The sequence below is a fragment of the Trichosurus vulpecula genome, chromosome 1 (assembly GCF_011100635.1).
Source record: "Trichosurus vulpecula isolate mTriVul1 chromosome 1, mTriVul1.pri, whole genome shotgun sequence".
Taxonomy (NCBI): Eukaryota; Metazoa; Chordata; class Mammalia; order Diprotodontia; family Phalangeridae; genus Trichosurus; species Trichosurus vulpecula.
This window is the reverse complement of record NC_050573.1, coordinates 166,825,959-166,846,324: the sequence shown is the minus strand read 5'-3', so window position 1 is coordinate 166,846,324 and position 20,366 is coordinate 166,825,959. Positions and strand designations below refer to the sequence as shown.

The 20,366-nt window shown below is 35.0% G+C and overlaps 1 protein-coding gene across 3 annotated transcripts in view; it reads right to left on the bottom strand.

Moving 5' to 3' along the window:
• EXOC2 (exocyst complex component 2) overlaps nucleotides 1–20,366 on the bottom strand; it is a 228,324-nt gene that overhangs the window by 102,572 nt on the left and 105,386 nt on the right. For all 3 annotated transcript variants that reach the window (XM_036755919.1, XM_036755909.1, XM_036755926.1), the window contains exons 12-16: nucleotides 11,430–11,555; nucleotides 9,452–9,576; nucleotides 3,123–3,188; nucleotides 2,784–2,941; nucleotides 2,112–2,233 (exon numbers count right to left, since the gene is read on the bottom strand). In XM_036755919.1, the coding sequence (XP_036611814.1) occupies nucleotides 2,112–2,233; nucleotides 2,784–2,941; nucleotides 3,123–3,188; nucleotides 9,452–9,576; nucleotides 11,430–11,555 (597 nt within the window). The remainder of the gene's footprint in view (nucleotides 1–2,111; nucleotides 2,234–2,783; nucleotides 2,942–3,122; nucleotides 3,189–9,451; nucleotides 9,577–11,429; nucleotides 11,556–20,366) is intronic.

The following is a 20,366-nucleotide window of genomic DNA, read 5'->3' as shown; positions in this document are numbered from 1 at the left end:
ATTAAGGGATGAGAGAGGAATATGTTGAGAGAGGGAGAAAGGGAGAGATAGAATGGGGCAAATTATCTCACATAAAAGTGGCAAGAAAAAGCAGTTCTGTAGGAAAGGAAGAGGGGGCAAGTGAGGGGGAATGAGTGAATCTTGTTCTCATTGGGTTTGACCTGAGGAGGGAATACCATACACACTCAATTGGGTATCTTACCCCACAGGAAAGAAGGAGGAAGAAGATAAAAAGGGGGGGGGGTGATAGAAGGGAGGGCAGATGGGGGAGGAGGTAATCAAAAGCAAACACTTTTGAAAAGGGACAGGGTCAAGGGAGAAAATTGAATAAAGGGTGATAGGATAGGAAGGAGCAAAATATAGTCTTTCACAACATGAATATTGTGGAAGGGTTTTACATAATGATACCCATGTGGCCTATGTTGAATTGCTTGCCTTCTTAGGGAGGATGGGTGGGGTGGGAAGAGGGGAGAAAATTTGGAACTCAAAATTTTAAAAACAGATGTTAAAATAAAAGTTTTTGCATGCAACTAGGAAATAAGATACACAAGCAATGGGGCATAGAAATTTATCTTGCCCTACAAGAAAGGAAGGGAAAAGGGGATGGGAGTGGAGTGGGGTGACAGAAGGGAGGGCTGACTGGGGAACGGGGCAACCAGAGTATATGCCATCTTGGAGTGGGTGGGAGGGTAGAAATGGGGAAAGAATTCATAACTCAAACTCTTGTGAAAATCAATGCTGAAGACTAAATATATTAAATAAATTTTTTTAAAAAAGGAAAAAAAAACACACATGTACAGTTTAGTGGTTTTTTGGATAAAGTTCTCTGTAGCTTTCCAGAATGGCTGGATCAATTAGCAATTCCACTGATGATACATTCATGTGACTGTTCCCCTACATCTCTTTCAATGACTGTAATAGTCCTTTTTTGGGTCATCCTGCATGTAGGCCTCCAATTACCTACATGTTTTGTGGCATAAACTAATAGGTGGTTGGCTACTTATTTATAATCAGTCTGTCAATAAACAGCTATTAAGTGCCTACTATGCCAGGCAGTGTGCTAAATGTTGGGGATATAAAAAAGGGGAAGACTTCCCTTCAAGGATCTTAATGGGGAGATAATATGCAACATACAAAGCAAGTTTTATACAGGATATGAGATGATTAACAAAGGGAAGGCAACAAAATCAAGAGGGGTTGGGGAAGGCTTCCTATAGAAGGTGGGATTTCAGACAGGACTTAAAGGAAGCCAGGGAGGTCAGTAGTTGGAACAGAGGAGGAAGAGCATTCCAGGTATGTAGGACAGCAAGAAAGAATTCCTAGAGCAGAGAAATGGATTGCCTTCTTTGTGGAATAGCTAGAAGGCTTGAAGAACAATCAAAATGAAGAGTATACGATGGGGAGTTGTTAGGTGTAAGAAGACTGTAAAGGTAGGAGGGGGCGTAGGTTATGAAGGGGTTTGAATGCGAAACAGAGCATTTTGTATTTGATCCTGGAAGCAGTAGAAGGTCACTGGAGTCTACTGAGTAGGAGGGAAACATGGTTGGGCCTGTGGTTTAGGAAAATCACTATGGTGGCCAAATGCAGTTTGGATGGGAACAGGAAAAGACTTTAGGCAGGCTATTACAATAATCCAGAATGATATAATAAGAACCTGCATTAGGGTGGCAGTAGTATATGAGGACAAATAAGGAGGATGAGATACAGTAAGGAATTGAGGATGACAACTAGGTTGCAAGTCTGAGGGACTGGGAAAATGGTGCTGTCCTTGACATTAATAGGGAAGTTAGAAGAGGGAAACGATAATGAGTTTTGTTTTGGATGTGTTGAGTTTAAGATGTCTATTGGACATCCAGTTCTAGATATGTGAAAGGCAGTTGGAGATGTGAGACTGGAGGTCAGCAGAGAAGTTAGAGCAGAGTATGTAGATTTATAAGGTTCTAGTGTATTTCTTAAAGTCTGTCACTTGATACTCACTTAGATTATCAACTCTAAATTTATCAAATGTATGCTAGATTACATAAAAATTAGGAATCACTTTAAACAGGACATTCTCTCAGACAGCAGTCCAATAAATTGAGAGGAATCATTATTCATTTTTCTCGCATTACCTTCAGCAGTGTGTTGCAAGGTGATCATTATACAACGTACTCGTAGATCCAGAATAAGATCCTGGATGTTTTGTAACAAATCGTTAGGTATTTCAAGGGCAGTCAAAGATTCATAAGTAAGCCTGTCAAACATATAACATGAAACCATATTTAAAATTATTATTAAGACAATGTTTTTTTCCCAAAGTCATCAACAAATACTGAGTACATATGCATTACAGCAACTGTAAGGCACTTAGAAAACTAAGAGATGCACTAATGCAGACGTAGAAAAAAGCAAAGTGGTAACACAGGTTAGAATGATACAAAATGAACAATAAGACATATCATAAGATGATGTTTCCGTTAGATAGAAAAAGCAGATCTTACCTCCCCTACTAAAATGTTCATGTAATTTAAATGCATAGAAAGCCTTTTCCCTGAGTAGCACTTTTAAGGGTTAGATGAGGTGAGAAAAGATTGACAGAGATTTTAAGGGCTTTTTAGATGATAGTTCAAATGGAGAGCAGAGGCAATAATGAAGGATAACTGAGACAGGATGCTACAGGAAAAAAAATCCTTCCTTGATTGAAATGTAATTAAAAAGCACATCAGAATTGCATGTGTTTTCAGCTACCTCAAAATTAATACTTCATCCTTCTTAGGCAGATATGTGCTAACATTCTGAGTTACCTTACAGTCTGGATGACATGAGTCAGCCATTGACCAGAGAGTTCAGACTTCTTCTCCCAGCCACCATACTGTCTCAGCTCTCCTTCCTTGAGGCTGAATGGAAGTAATGCTCCACGGATCAGTTTAACTAGCGAGTACATCACTTCCTGAATCATTTTCTTAAAAAAAAAAAAAAGGAAACAAACAATCCTCTTATAATTAATATGGCTAAAGTTATATACGAATTATAGAATCAAGTCTGAATCCTAACTTGAAAAATGAGTAAATGAATATTAAAAACGTAATCTTCTATTCGATACTTAATAAGCAACATGCATAAAAAATTCATGCTTAACTTACCTTGAAGTCATGCTGTCTTTGCCTTGCATTTTTTGATCTTTCCATTTGTCCTGATTTCTCAGCAGTCTTAAAGTTTTAAAAGAGAGTATTAGTGTACCTTTATATAAGTAACTCATAAAGCACAACATTGGTTTTTGCCATTATATTTGAAGTAAACAAGCCATACTAAAACATCATTAAATTGGAAGGCTTAGAAATCGGGTATATGTTCTGGAGGGATTTTTTTTTTAACACTGTTGAACGCTATAGACATTAAGTTGTCATTAAAGAGGCTGACAACTGAGAAAGGTCACTGTATTTCTCTATTAGATCACTGGTTACTTGAGAATAAAATTGTAGCAGTGATAAGAGCAGAGCCAGACTGCAGGGGGCACAGGAGTTTTTGGTAAGGAAATGAAGAAAATATGAATAAAGCACATATTAAGGAAGTATAACAGTGAATGGAAAGATATAGGATAATAGCTGCAGGGCAGATGACAAAGTATTACAAGTAAGAAGAGTGAATCAGAGCCAGGACAAGGCACCCTATGTACCCCCAAAAAGTCTGAGACTTGTGTTCCCTCAGTAACGTTTTTGAGTATCATTCCACAGAAAAGAAAGTTCTCCATAAAGCAAATTTTTCTTCCTGGCAGTAGTATACTTGTGAAAATGTACTTTTGTAATGGTAATGGAAAGAATAAAAAACTCGAACATTATACTGACCAAGCTTGGTTCCAAAGAAAGATGAGAAAAGGTACCTTCCTCCTTCCTTTACTGCACAGTTGAGGAACTCAAGGTATGGAACTTGAGTATACTGTCAAGACTTGGTTGATATACTGGTTATTTGACTGGCTTTTTCCCCCTTTCTTTTCTCCTCTTTTGTTACAAGGCATGGCTCACTGAGCAAATCAGGGGAAAGGAATATATAAAATTGAAAGTAAAAGCAAAACAAAAGACATCAATAAAATTAATTTTTAAAAAATTTAAATGCATTGTCCTACTAAAGAAGTTCAGTGTAACAGATACTATATGACTTTATTTATTATAAAATAAGAACTTGTATTCTGTGTAGAAAGCATTTTTCTAGCATTAAAAATATGTACACTAACAGAAATATATTAAAGTGTTCCTCAGGATATCTCTCACTTTCCCCTACCGCCAGCATACAGACAGCATTCTATTCCACCCCACCATGTGTTCTGTCTTAGATGGTTTCCTTCCTTGTTTACCACTAATCCTGGTTCAAGAGTCAAGGGATAATTTTTTTTCAGGGTAGAGATACAGTATACACATTAATAGGCAGATGGAGAAGAAGCCAAGAGAAGGAGAAACTGAAGATGATGGAGGAGATAGGAAGCAATGAGATGATTTGACATTCAAAACTGAAAAGGACATTTCTTAGAGGGTGGAAGAAAGGCTCAGAGGATGAGGAAAGAAACATATTTTGAGCTGGAGAAGAAGGTAAGAATAAGAGGTAGTGATGTGGGAATAGGGGTTTGTGAAGACTGAAGTTCAGCAAGACTGTTAAAGGAGAAAAGGTACTGGTTCTAGAGTTAGAGAAACTGGATTCAAATCCTGCCTCAGATGCTGCCTGTGTGACCCTGGGCAAAACACTTAACCTCTCTGCACATCAATTTCCTTATTTCTAAAAGGAAAGGGTTGGATTGGATGACCTATGGGATCACTTCCAATTTAAGATCTATGAGTTACTAATGGATTGCGCCAGGGAATCAAGAAGATGAACAATATTAAACAAGGCCCAGATGAAGTCAGAGAACTTAAATTTGTGGTACACTCAGGGTCAAATCAACAGGCATTTATTAAGCACCTACTATGTGCGAGATGGAAAATTCCTCTAGGCTTTTCATTTGAGATTTAAACATGGCTTCAATACAAGGTAGTCCTAATGAGGTTCAAACCAACACATTCCTGGAATGGTTTATCTTATTTCTAAATTTAAGTGAATAAGTTCAAATGCCTTATCTATAAAAACGAGAGCAATTTTTAACTTAAAAGAAGGGACCTGGAGCAGACCATCTCTGGTTCCCTTCAGTTCTAAGATTTTTGATTCCAAAGAAACACTTATTTCTGCCAGGGATAATGATATTTTACTAGGCTCACCAATACTAAATAATAAAATTGATGGATAGGGAAAAGGGGCTATCACATGAGTGCTTTTGCTGATAATTTTCAAGTAAGAAAAACACAAAAATCAACTGGCATAGGAACATTCAATGAAAGCTATCGAGGGCACATCAAATAAGCATGCGCTCTTTGGCAACTAAACAGTATTAATGTGTGCATGGTGACATCTACTGGACAATATAATTTTGCAAACTAAATCTTTAGATTTATAAAATTATTTAGATTGCACAATTTTAAAAAAATATTGATGGCAAGAAAGATCTCTTGAAACATAAAAAATAGTTCCTCAAGTCTCTAAAATTGTGTGTTTTCCTGCATTTTTGGAGTTAAACATTTCCAATGTGTTGAGTCATAAAATCTAATTGTTGTGTTCTATTTTTAAGACATAATCTGATTTTGGAACAGAAAAGTACATCATGCTAATTTATATCTTATGACTCATTGCCTTTAAAAAATGTTGGGCCTTAATGTTTGAAAATTATTTTGACATTTTCAGTCTTCTCACACCTGAAATAAGCTATGTCTAAACTATATCTCAAGGTAAGATCTTAACCTACCATTAACCATTTCGTTAATTAAAAAAATTAATCCTTTCCTGTATATACAGACCAAAACTACTTTGTGGTAAGACCAACGGCTAGATTTCACTGTTTTGATTCATTTATGTTACCTCACATGGGTCTGGCTTGTTCAAAGAGCTCTAACTTTTTAAACTGCTGGAAATACCATCTAGGACCTCAACTGTCATACTACCAAAAGAACACGTTAGTTTCTAGGACAAAAAAAGCAATATGCAGCTACAACATTAACATATTGACCAAAATATTTAGGTTTCTTGGTGTGTGATTTTAAAAATATCTTAACTGGTGTTAATTACTTTCAAATTCTGAATTTTCTTCTTAAGCGATTCTTCATTGTTTGGGAATTTTTTAAAAAAATAATATTTGTATTTCTTTTTATTTATGTTAGGTATATTTTCAGATTTTTACTAAAGAGGAAAGATATTCTGCAACTAAAACTAACATAGACAAATCTGTGGAGTTAATTAAATGTGAGATATATACCTAAGGGGAAAATTTTTCAAAAGCAATAATTTTCATTTTTCAAAAGTTTTTTTTTTTAAATAATTGAGACCTGGAGATGTTAACTCAGCAAAAGTGATTTTTACAACTGCAGATGTGGTTCTTCACTTCTTCTGAAATAGCTCATTTATGTCTTATGTAGAATATGCATGATATTATTTGAATGCCATTTTGACCACAACTGGGTACCTACCTGTTAAAAAAGAAAACGCTGTTTGACTACATTATACTTACCACTATGAGGTCACAACTGTCAGAGATTGTACTTCTTCTTGATGAGTTCAAAATGTACATTTGAATTGCAATAAGAAAATAAAAAGGCCTTCCCAAAATCATGAACTTTTCTAGTTGGTCCAAAGACAGATCTCAATATTGTCCAAACATTAACTGGCATGTATAAAGCATGTTAGATACTCTATATTAATAAGCTGAAAAAAGCTGATCTTAAAACATATACCTTAGGAGTATTCTTTTCCCTATTCTTCAAATGAATTAGTAGATCTCAAGATTACTCAACTCCATGTTGAGACCCTCCACTCTAAGATCAGTTTTCAGATGGTACCTCCAGGGCTTCAATTATTCTTGATACAAAAAGGTCATTAGAATTTTAGATTGGTTTTAGAGAAAGATCCCTTGAAATCAGCTATTCTATAATACTACTAAAGTTCTTATAGGAAGTTGTGATCACTATTTATCCCTGAAAATTGCTAGGAAGGCTTCTAAATGTTCCCATCCTGAAAAATAACCTTAGTTTATAGATTAAGTAGATAAGGAAAGGAAACCATAATACCAATAGTATAGTGATCATCTCCTGTGGTAAAGGTCAAGAAACTTAATAGTGTGTGTGGTAGTATTAAACCACAAAACTTTTAAGAGACCGAGATTTTTTTTTTGCTTTAAGAAATTCTAATCATTAAATATTAAGTTTAAAAGAAAATAATGGTAGAATTCTTTTATAAAGGACTATCATTAAATTATTCCATTTTCTGAGTGTGGACATGTTGTCAGTTGAGTAATTTTGTTTTTATATATTTATATATACATATATATTTTTAAAATTAAATTAAAATTTTATTGGGTAACATTTTAAATTCCACACTGTCTCCCTTCCTTCCTCCCCACCCTGCACTAGAGAAGGCCATCATTTGAAACAGATTTATAAATATATGTAAAACCATACTATGCATACTTCTATTTATCAGTTTTTTTCTCTGGAGGTCAATAGTATCTTCCTTCACAGGTCCTTTACAGTCGATTTGAATATCAGAATAACTTGGTTGCTCATGATTATTCTTTGAACAGTATTGCTGTTATTGTACTAACATTCTCTTGATTCTGCTCACTTCATGTTCATTATTTCATGCAAACCTTTCCATGTTTTTCTAAAATCAACCTGCTCATCATTTCTTACAGCACACTAATATTCCATTACAATCATGTACCACAGCTTGTTCAGCAGTTCCCCAACTGATGGGCATCCCCTCAATTTCCAGTTCTTTGCAGCCACAAAGATAGCTGCTATGAATATTTTAGAACATATAGGTTCTTTTTCCTTTTCCCTGTTCACCTTGGGAAATAGACCTAATAGTGGTATTGCTGGGTCAAAGGGTATGTACACAGCTTTATAATTCTTTGGAATTTTCTGTTTATAGAGATTAGTTGCATCTGAAGCCTGTCTTTGTGCAAGAAAAACTTGCCAAAATGCAATGTTTTTTATTTCTCCAGGCAATGTCAAGGAAAATGAATGAGTTTAGACATGGATATAGTTATTTTCTTATTTAATATTCATTAGAAGTACATCAATCACTGTGCTTTCCCAATGATACTGACCCAAAAGAACTATTATGCTATTTTTGCTTTTTCTATGGGACAGAATAAAAGCTCTCTAGTATCTACTATGCATTATGACCTTACGTTTTAGCATCGAGGGACTCTTACCCATATCTAAGGAGGACTAGACATAAGTATTGAGAGAAATTATTAGTATACTATTAAAATAAACAACCAATTAGTAAATTGGGATTTGGGTTTTTCTGCTTCTATTTCCTCTTTATGGTCCAGCTCTAGTTTAAGTCAGTCCCTAAGGCCACGAGTAATTGATGAAATTACTCCTAGCCCTGAAGGAACATGGTCTTCAATCTCGGGTGGGATCCTATTCAACTAGGAGATTTAACTTCAGTCTAGAGTATAAACAGAATCCAGTCTGCAACAGTTCTTATCCTGTACCCCTCCATTAGAGTTTAGGGTGACCGAGCTCATGAAGAAGAAAAAACCACCCCAGAGAAATCTGGATGGAGATGGATTCCCCTGTCCAGAAAGCTGGAGGCTGCTCAGTTTCATAATGAAGCTACATTCTCAGCAGGAATGTGTACCAATCAGGGTTGATTTTTACTTGTCGGGGCATTCCATTTCAGAAAGGTATTTAATGGTCTCCACTGGGAGTCTTTGGTTACTGAAAGAAACCACTGACCACTAATTTATTGACTGCTAGCTAGCCTAATTAACAAATTGATTATTAATTACCCAGAAGCTCTGGATCTTGGAGTTTTTCATTCGTCTCAGTATCGAGCAATATTTAATTTCTTAAAATAAACTCTAGGTATTGATAAAACGGTCTAATGAGAGGATTTTTTGGGGTGGGGGAACACCCTCAAAGACTGAATCTGGTTTGTGTAAGCTTAGAGATTGTGAATCTATGTCGTATGTTACACTTATGTGCATGTATGTAATAACATTCCCCTAGCAGAACATAAGTGGGGATTGTTTTGATTTTGTCTTTTTATTCCCAGTGCCTAGCAGATATCAGGTATTTAATAAACATTTTATTAAATGAACTGAAATGAATCATATCATTCACAACTTTGCCAGGTTGGAATTATACAAAGATTTTAAGGCTATGAAAACATTTCTACCAATTTTGTTTTAAGAGTGATTATATGATCCTGTGATATAAAAGTCTTTATGACATAAAATGGCCAAAATTTTAAAAGAATCATAGTGGTCATTAATTCTACTCCATTAGGCTTTTATTACTTTAATTAATTTTAACCACTTTAAAACACTAAATAAAACTCTACATAAATTCACAGTATCAAAATCACATTTACATGAACCTATTCATACCTCACTGAAAAGGCTTCCATTGACATAGGAAATCCAGAGCTTCCAGAAATTAGGGAGTTGACTTAAAACAAGCTTGGTCAACTTTTCAACAAAGGCCACCCTGTGGGGAGCTTTATAACGCCATGCTAAGGAAAGAAGATAGAAACAGCATAAAATAAAAGGAATTTAGTTTTGAATCAGTCAAAAAAATGAGTTTAATTTTAATGTTTTATCATTTTTTTTAAATTGGTAAACTGAAGTACGCTAAAATAGCAAGGAATGACGTGATCTGCATAGATTTCAATTCACACTGATACAAATTTTATCTTATTTTTGCATAATATTACCAATGGCAAGAGGAAGTGTCTACCAATTTTTTTTATTACATCCATGCACCCCAATATAGGAAATAAATGATATTTCAAATGTGAAATAAAACAATATTTTAAAATATTTTTGTTTACTAGCAGTATGAAATATTTTGACCGCTATTAAGAATGATTATTTAAAAATTTTTAAATTTATTTTATATTTTTAGTTTACAACACTCAGTTCCACAAGTTTTTGAGTTCCAAATTTTCTCTCCCTCCTTCTCCTCCCCCCTGCCCTGACAAGACGGCATGTAATCTGATATAGGTTCTAAATATACCTTCACATTAAACTTATTTTCACAATAGTCAAGCTGTAAAGAAGAATTATAACCAATGGAATGAACCATGAGAAAGAAGACACAAAACCAAAAGAAAAAAAGAGAGTGCAAATAGTTTGCTTCAATCTTCATTCAGATACTGTAATTCTTTCTCTGGATGTGGATAGCTTTTTCCATCATGAGTCTTTTGGAGCTGTCTTAGAACCTTGCATTGCTGAGAAGAGCAAAGTCTATCAAAGTTAATTATCAGAGATACTGTATGTCTTTAAACGTGTATAATGTTCTCCTGGTTCTGTTCCCCTCACTAAGCATCAGTTCATATAAGTCTTTCCAGGTTATTATGAAGTCTGTCTGCTCCTCATTTCTTATAGCACAATAGTATTCCATTACATTCATATACCACAACTTGTTTAGCCATTCCCCAATTGATGGACATCGTCTTCATTTCCAATTCTTTGCCACCACGAGAAGGGATGTTATAAATATTTTTGTACATATAGGTTCTTTTCCCACTCGTATGATCTCTCTGGGATACAGCCCTAGAAGTGGTATCACTGGGTCAAGGAGTATGCACATTTTTATAGTCCTTTGGGCATAGCTCCAAATTGCTCTCCAGAATGGTTGGCAGTTCATAACTCCACCAACAAGGCAGTAGTGTTCTAATTTTCCCACATCTTCTCCAGCATTTATAATTTTCCTGTTTTGTCATGTTAGCCAATCTGACAGAAGAGATGTGGTATCTAAAAGCTGTTTTGATTTGCATTTCTCTAATCAATAGTAATTTAGAGCACTTTTTCATGACTATAGATATCTTTAATTTCTTCCTTTTAAAAACTACCTGTTCATATCCTCTGACCATTTATCAATTGAGGAATAATAACGATTATTTTTAATGAGAGCGATGTTACTGAATGTTTTGCTATTTTTTTTTTGACAAAACTCTGTTTATATCCTAGGGGGTAGGATTAACTTGTAAAGAAAAGCAGTAATTTTTATTTGTGATGTTATACAAGGGATCCTTGATAAGATACAGATCGAACAAGATGGCTTCTTTGGTCCCTTTGAACTCTGAAATACCATGAAATGGAGGCAAGGAATGTGCACGTTCAAGACATTTGATTATATTCTTTCCATGAAGACTCTCTCAGATTCTTTCTCCATATTTTCATCTTCAACTATCCACTTGTATGCAAATTTTAGTAACTCATAAGTTGTTTCATAAGAACCAGAGGTGGGATATAGATAACAAAATCACTGGTATTCAAAACCAGAAGTTATATAGCATCACAGCATGAAAACATAAGTAATTTAAAAACTAATAAATAAAAAAAGAAGAGGAAAAATACTTACTATCATCTCGACCAGACTGAAAGCTGCTGGCCCTTTTTAGTGAAGCTGTCTGACTAAGATGAGCCAATGCGGAAGGGCGCATATCATTATCCAGCTCCAGCATTGGACTATGTAGTGCTGTATTGCCTGAGGGAAAAAAGTGATTCATTAGCTACCTTACTGTAAGTTTTTTATTTTTTTGTTCTTCTAATGTTCTACTTTTTTGTTCTTTCCTATTGAGTACAAGTCCCTAATTCAAACACCTGTGGACTGTTAGGCTTGTTATTATTTTCCATATACATATGAAAGAAAAGAGAATAGTAACACCAAATTAGAACAAAGGTTTAAGATGAGATTTGATTGTGTGTGATTTTAATGACTCCAACCTAATTTATTCAAATTAGTTGACTCTGAAAAATGGGAAACATAAAAATAAGGATACAGATTATTACCATTTTTTAGAGAAGTATGATCAACATAAAATAGCTGCCACAAGGAGGTCAAAAATGCTCAGAAATGACCACAGCCAGCTAACACTTTACATCTTTTGAGGTACATAAGGAAAAAACTGGTTTAGAATATAACCTTATTTGCAAAATATTAAGAAGGAAGATATTCTCATTCCTTATTCCTGAATTATACTTTCCAACATATATTTCACCTTCCTCACCTATATCTACTTTTGCATTGAAGTTATCAAGTATCAAAACAAATGCTGATTTAAAATGGAGGATATTATAAAATTCTTTATAGACAATCTCTATTTCTTTACCTTCTGTGCCAAATGTTGAAACAACCTGTGGACCATCTTTTTATTTAGATGTATCTTCCTTTTGTTTTTTTGTTTCATTTACAGTGAGGCCGTCAAGAACGATATGATTCAGTTCATTCAGTAGTATGTCCAGTTACTGGTCATTGGACAAAGATGATGGACTCATTTACCTACTTTCTCATTTTTATTAGAATGGTCCATTAATGTAGTAAGGATATCCTTGATGAAAGTATAAGAAAAGAGCAGTAATAAGAGAAGGCAAGCTTTTGCTTATGATTTTCTACTTTGGAGAAATACTACTTCTGTGTTGGGTGAAGGTAAAAAGAACCAGCAAGATCTGTTCCTGGAATAGATGCATAACTAAGGCAGAAATGACATCAAGGGGGTTGGGTAGAAGGTAGTGGCTTTGACTTCTTCAACCAGTTCTTTCCCCCTAACCAGTTTCATGTCTCTGTGCCCCAGTATGCATAGACAACTAGGAGATTTTTTGAAGATTTCCAGAAATAGGTTTTGGGGCCAGAGGCTAACAATCAGGGATGCAAAAAGAGTTCAAATATGTTTCACAACATAAACTTTTTTTTTTTGTAAACTTAAAATAGTTGTCTGGGACCACTGACTTGGAATAAGCACCAAAAAGAATCATTTGACTTTTGTTAGCTGTCTAGCTGGGTGTGGCTACTCAAAGCATTGGCTATGTATTTTTTTTTAATTTTAATTTTTAGTTCTGAATTCTCTCCCTCCTTTCTACCCCTCCCCCACTCACAGAGAATGCAAGAAATATGATAACCATTATACATATGAAGTCATGCAAAACATTTCCACATTTGGCTATGTATTAAAAGAACAGTAGCTTTCTTTGTCAGGGAGACTTCTTTACTGCAACTATACTAACTATACTATCAAATGACATAATTATAAAACACAGCACAGTGCTTGCAAATAATAAGCACATACTAGCTGCTATAGTAATAATAATAATAACTATTATTATTATTGTAATTCTCAAACATATAGTAGTTAGAACAACAGCTGGCCCTGAAGTAGCTAGATAGCTGAAGCCCTACAGATGGCAGCAGAGAACAGGCTTGCAACCACACAATCCCCAAAGAGATTACCCAGCAGAGATGGAACAACCAAAGATAAGTAGAGATGCAACAACCAAAAGAAATCAATAGAAAACAATATGATGATATTGGAAGAAAATATCAGCTTCTAGCCAGCATCAAAAGTGTGAGCTTTGCATGTACCCTACATCCATACTTGTGGGTTACATGTCTTCTCTCTGTGGGTATCTTTACCCACAGGTGTATAGTATACTGGGGAAAGTGTTCCCCTTATATGCATGGGTGAAGGTAATTTTCCTGTACTATTCTTTATTTGCTACACTGATTACATATCTTTCATTTTGGATTAAGTGCCTTTTGACTAATAAAAATAAATATATAGTTGGGACTCATGAGCTTTTGTGAGTGGGTGCTAACCCACAGCATCTCAGTCTCAGGGTAGCATTGCTGGGGGCCCAGATGTAAGGAGATGGATGCTCCAGATCCCACCCTATAGTAAACCACATCCTTACAGTCACATGATTGAAAAAAACAGAGATTATGAGCTCTGTTTGTTGATTGTATCCTCCCCCCACATAAAAAGGATTTGATCAATAAAGCTATGCAGTACTCCTCACGGGGCATGCATATTATAAAACTGCTTGATGCATGCAATCAAAGATACAACTTTGGTGAGCTCATTGCTGACCTTGATGGAAGCACAAAGCATGAGACTGTGCTCTCTAAAGGCATTTAGCAGTGCCATGGAGAATGTCCTATGCAAAGTCCAAAGAAAAGAGAGATTCACTCTAGATGAGAGTCTCTATATCTCCAGAGCTTAACACACTGGCCTGGCATGTAGAAGGTATTGCATAAAAGCCCATTGATTGATTAACATTGCATTCATTGATTGTGTATGATGCCCCAGATAGGTCTCACCAACAAGATCCATGGCTACTCCTAAGAACTATGAAATTAAAGGTGATTCAAAGGGCAATATAAACATGTAGGAGGGTTGAAATATCAAGGACATGCAAGAGGAGGTGGATCAGTCATGTGGCAACAACGGCATCTGACATTTATATAGATCCCAGAGGTTTGTGATGTGCTTTACATACACGGATCCCATCCTAAGAGGTATTATTACCACTATTTCATAAATCAGGAAACTGATGCTAAGAGCAGTAAAGTGACTTCTTTATGGTCACTCAGCTATTAAATGTCAAGGTGGGATCTGAATCCATGTCTTTCCTGAATCTAAATCAGGCGTTCTCTCCATTATACAATGCTACAGATAATAATATTCAGATAGGCTGAGTACTGCATTGGTATACCCAAAATATTTAAAAAGAAACAAAGGAAAGTCTTCAGTGAAAACCCTGGGAAGGGAACAAGCAGTTATTAAAGCCCCTACTATGTGCCAAGTACTGAACTAAGAATTTTGCAAATATTTCACTCAATTGTCATAACAACCCATGAGGTAGGTGCTTTACTGGATTGACTCTTTATGATGGATTTAAGGATGGAGGTAGAAAAGAATCACAAAGGAATGAGAAGGCAAGGTTACAATGTGCTTTGATAGCACTCCAGGGACAGCACTTAACTCACAGGTTGTAAGGTAGTACTTGTAAAGCAATTTGGGGCCTTAAAATACTATATAAATGGTAGGTATCATTGTTATTACTGTTGTCATAATAAAGAAAGCAACAACACATTAATGAAATCACAATCCAGCAAAGTATTACAGTTTCTTCTGTATAGAATGCCCTTATCCCTCCTCCACACCTACTTGAATTCTAACCATTTATAATGCTCAGCTTAAAAAGGCTTTTTGTTTGAAGTGTCTATCCTCTGAATGCTCAGTTCCAAAGTGATCAGCCTTTCTAACCAGTCCTGTAATTGGAACCAAAACAAAACAAAACAAAAAAATACCCCACATAGGTACAAAAGGGAAGAATTATGATTAGGAAGCAATTAATATAAAAAATGCAATCAAGGCATTTTAGTGGATTGTAAACGAGAGAATGAGCAATTGTACTGGGAGCCAATAAAACCAAAGTGATACTTTGAACCAGATCTGTGATTTCATTTTTATAGGGAACTATTAATAAGGAAATACTCTCTATCAATGCAGATGGGTACCTGCTCAGCAACTTGTAGCCTTACACAGCTGCCTGAGGTATTGAGAGATTAGGACACTTGACCAGGGTCACACGTCTAAAAGGTGTCAGGGTGGATTTGAATTCAGCTTTTCCTGACTTTGAGACCAGTTCTTTATCTGTGTGATCCTGGGCAGCATAAAAAAAAAGTACAATGTACAACAAACTACTGTCCTACTACTTGTTTTTGTAGCCCTAGCTAAGGATGATTTTGACATTTTAAATAAAGCTTTCTTGTATTTAAAAATGTAAAAACTGTTCTTAGCTCACAGGAAGTACAGAAACAGGCTGAAGGTTAGAATTAGCCCATAGTTTGGCAACCTCTGCTCTGGTTTAGAGCAAAGGAGGTGACAGCCTCTTTCTGGCTCAATCTAGATGTTCCAGAGTCTGGTGTTCAGCTCTGGGTATCACTTTTTAAAAGTTAAAAAAAAAAAACTGGTAAACTGGAACCAGCTAGAAGAAGAGCATCAAGAGGTGAAGAGAATCAAAACCATGCCATATGAGGTTTGAAAGAACTGGGATATTTAGCCTAGAGAAGAGCTGCTTTATAAAGCATAAATGTTGTCTTTAAATATCTGAAGTATTAGGAGAGGCAATGTGACAGAAGGGATAAGCAGCTAGCCTGGGAGCCAGGAAGACCTGGGTTCAAGTTTAGCCTCTGACACCTATGCTGGACATAAAACCCTGAGGAAGTTACTTGTTCTCTCCCTGCCCCAGGCAACTCTAAGACTATAAACTGCAGAAAAGCTGCTGACCTGCATTGGTAGAGGAAGTTTTCTCATCTGGAAGTTTCCTATACCAATGAAATCATAGGACCAATGTCTTCCATCCTTATCAGGCAGAAGAAGCCTTTTCTTGCTTGGTCCCAGAGGTCATAAATAGAACTAAGGAGTAGAAATTACAGGAAAATAGTTTGTCTTCACATATGGAACATCTTAACAATTATAGTTGTTCAAAACTAGATTAGCCTGGCTTGGGCGAGTGAGCTGCCCATCATTGAAGATATTCAACCTGTGGCAGAATGCTCAATTCAAACAGTCAATAAGCATTAAGCACTTACTATTTTGCCAAGTACCCTGCTGGGCCCAGAGAATACATGAGTGAAGGGGAATGGGGAGAGGGAACAACATGTACAAATATACAGAATAAATAAAAGGGGGGAAAGCAGGAAAGGCCCCAGGTAATGGTAGACATTGGAACTGAACCTTGAAAGAAACCACCGATTCTAAGAGGCAGATTAAAAAATGTGTTTCAGGTATGGTGGGGAACCTGTACAAAGGCAGGGCAGGATCATTTTGGCAGAAGGCCAGAGTATGTGAAGGGGAGCACTAAGATTGGAAGGGTAAGGTAAGGTCAGGTAGAGAAAACTTTATAGTATCAAAGAGGTAATGGTGAGTCACTGGAGTTTACTGACCAAGAAAGTAACATAGTTATACCTATGGTTTAGGAATATTGCTTTAGTAACTATGTGGAGGATGGTTTGAAGAGGAGAGAGACTTAAGGTGGAGAGGCCCAACTGGACAATTATGATCATCCAGGTGAAAAATGATAAGGGCCTTAATTCAAATGACTGTAGGAGTGAAGAGAAAAGGCCTCTCATGAATACTGCAAACAAGATTCAAGTTCACAAGAAGGCTGGAGACTAAGGGGGCTGGATGACCTCTGAACTCCCTTCTAATGATGAAATTCCCAAATTCAATAAGCATTTATTAAGTAACCTACTATAAGCTAGGGCTAGGCATTGTGAATACAAGACCAAAAAAAAAAAAAACCAAAAACTAAAAAGCCTCTGCTCTCAAGGAGCTCACATTCTACTATTTTGAAAAAAGAACTGGTAGAAAGGAATTTGTAATTCTCATATTGACTTAAAAGTTGTACCTCATGATACTACATAAACAACAGATAATAAAGAGGGTCCCCCCAAAAGAATAAGATATAGTGTATTAAATGTACTTTCTTTGTTATTTATTTATTTGGCTTGATGGGGACTAGGAATGGTTCGAACAGATGGAAATACAAATCGTCTTAGAGAAACAAATCATTCATTCCACAGCTCACCATCTTCTACAACTTTGGGAAACTCTACCGTTGATCAGAGTTAATCTTCTTGACTTCAACTGTCACCAATCCCATTTGCAGCTTCTTTATGAGAGCTTCATCTTAAAATATGTGCTGAAAACAATTCAGATAACTCAAAGTTCTGAAGGGACATGATCTTGATAATTAATATTCTACTTTGCCAATACAGTTTCTAATTTATGTCTCTTAAAATTTGGATTACAAGCCAGCTATATTTAAAATAAATGTATTTTGTGAAAAAAAGGACTACTTTTTACCTGAATTGGGAAACAAAAGAAAACAAGGACTGCAATCAACATTTAAACTGATAAATTATATAAATTATACAAATATGACTGCTGACCTATCAGATCTCTTATCATCATTAGCTTGTAGAAATCACTGCTACAAAGGAACAAAGATTTAAATGTGGCATAGTATAATTTCAAAACTTATAATTAAACAACTTGAGGGGTAAACTCGAACCTAACACTTTGGATAATTATCTACAAGGGCAGCATGGGATATTTTCCACATTGTAGCATTTTGTAATTTATTAGGTTAATAATGTATATTAACCATTTGTTTTATCTATTCCACTAAAAATAAATGTTCATTTGCTTTTCTTTTTTGCTTCTAGAAATATGCCACTAATTCCCCCACCTCTCCTGCCAAAAAAAATTTCATTTTTGTCCTTGTATCTCTAGCCTTCAACAGTTTTATGTACATAGTAAGCACTTAGGAAATTCTTGTAGAATTGAACACAAAATGTCCCTTGTACATAGTTCCCTTCTAAAATTGAGATTAATGAAATAATACTGAGATTTATAATGTACATTTTAGGATCTTCACTAAAATGATCTGATATTAAGCTAAAATAGTATTCTTGAAAATCCGACATTGTTAAAAGGCCAAAATTTCCCTTCCTAATAACAAAGATTGTGTGAAGAATACTCTCTTGTTCCATTAGAAAACATATCATCAATTTTCTGATCAGGAAAAGAAAGTTTAACATGAACTAATTTCTTAATTGGTTGTCTAGCATTACAAGAAAGTATAACACAGCAGCAGGGAACTAGAACAGCACATATACCCTCAGGACTAATAAACATCTGGAATGCATTAGCAAGACATATTTTATTCTTACTGACCAGAAGATAGTGCTTCAACACTATACATAAATTCATAAACCCTGAAAACTAAACAGTGAGAATCAACTTAGAAATAAGTTTTCCTCCTTGATATCTCATTCTCTCTCACTGAGACAAAATCTAGCAATTAATGATTTTAAAGGAGGACAACAGGTTGAATTTTCCAACAGTAAATGAACGAAATCATTCTAACAGTGGTTTTTGTCACTAAACACTTACTGTTAAGCTCACAAAAGTGTTCTTTTTATTTAAAAAAAAATCTAATGACTCCAACACTGCTTTTATACTTGAATTTCTTGATGTAATAAAACTAAGACTAGTAAATTTATCCTATTTTTAACCCTTTTGAATATACTATCTTTCTTCCTTACATCCTGGGCCAAACATTCATTCCAAATACAGTATGGTGGAAGGCATACCAAATGTCAATTTTTTTAAAAGATGTAAAAAGTCACCAATAGTACTTCACTGACACTAAAATGTTTTGACTGTTCTGACAACTACAAAAATCAGAAAATGGTTGAAAATTTCACATCACTTGGATGTTTCCCCCTTGATTTCATTTACCCAATAATTCAAGAAAGATGACTTGATATTAAGGATGCTTCTATCATAAAATCATAATATGATTTTTTAAAAATGTTTAAATAAAAAAGTTATTTATATTATGGAGTAATGTACACAGCATCTCATGTACTGTTGTATACTATAAAATACAGGGTATCTTTCCTGGAAAACCTGCTCACTTTTATACTTATACTTTAACACAGCATAATAGCAGTGTTCAATTAGATCTGTAAAACCTACATTTCTCATAGGAACATTAACTTATCTATGTGAAACATACCATGCAGCAGGGCATTTTATGGGGAACACGGGTCAATTTAAAGTTGTTATGAGAAACTTACGTTTAATTTTTAATGTCATCTTTGTATCGACACTGGGAGTATTTGAGGGATTTTGTAATCAAATTTACAGATAAATTTGTTGCTTTGAGGGTCATTCCTAAAATGGATATAAGGACCCATTTTAACACAGAAAGTGGTTATATATTGTAATCCTAATAAAATACTCTAATTTTTCATTCTATCCACTAAAAGTGCCTGTGTTAACTGCCTAGCCTCTATGCTTGAAATCTGTACTTGGGGAAGGTGAGAAAGGAAAATTACTTAATTTCACTATATAGAGGGATTTTCATGGAGGAAAGTTTAAACTTTAAAACTTAAGGCTTTGAAGGTTAAACACATTCAGAAATATTTAAGGATAAAAAGGAAAAACTACTTATTTTGCCCCAATCCTTTAACTGAAAATACTGTTAGTAGGTTTTATCTGAGAATATAAAAACCTTGCCCCAAAGCAAAAACTGAGGTGCAAAAAAATCCAGAAATAAGGACTAAATGAGAAGAGATCACAGATGCCATTAGCGGTGAATATTAGATGATAATTATTTAATTTTATGATAAATTTTATAGCCCAACTACTATAAAAGATACGATAAGTACGATAAGCTACTAAATGGGATTAGGTAGGTAGCAAGTGCTACTAGGATAAAATCTGAAAGTTTTATTATCTGAAAAGATGCAAGATTAAGATTGGGATGAATATCAGACTTTAAATATAACTTTTGATAAGAAATCTAACTTTCTAAACAGAGATTTAGACTAAAGATTTTCCTAACTGTTTGCAGCTTTAAAATTCTACTGTCTTCTTAGAAAAGCAATGCAAATTAAATTCTAATAAATATTAATTTTACCTATAAAATATATACACAAAAC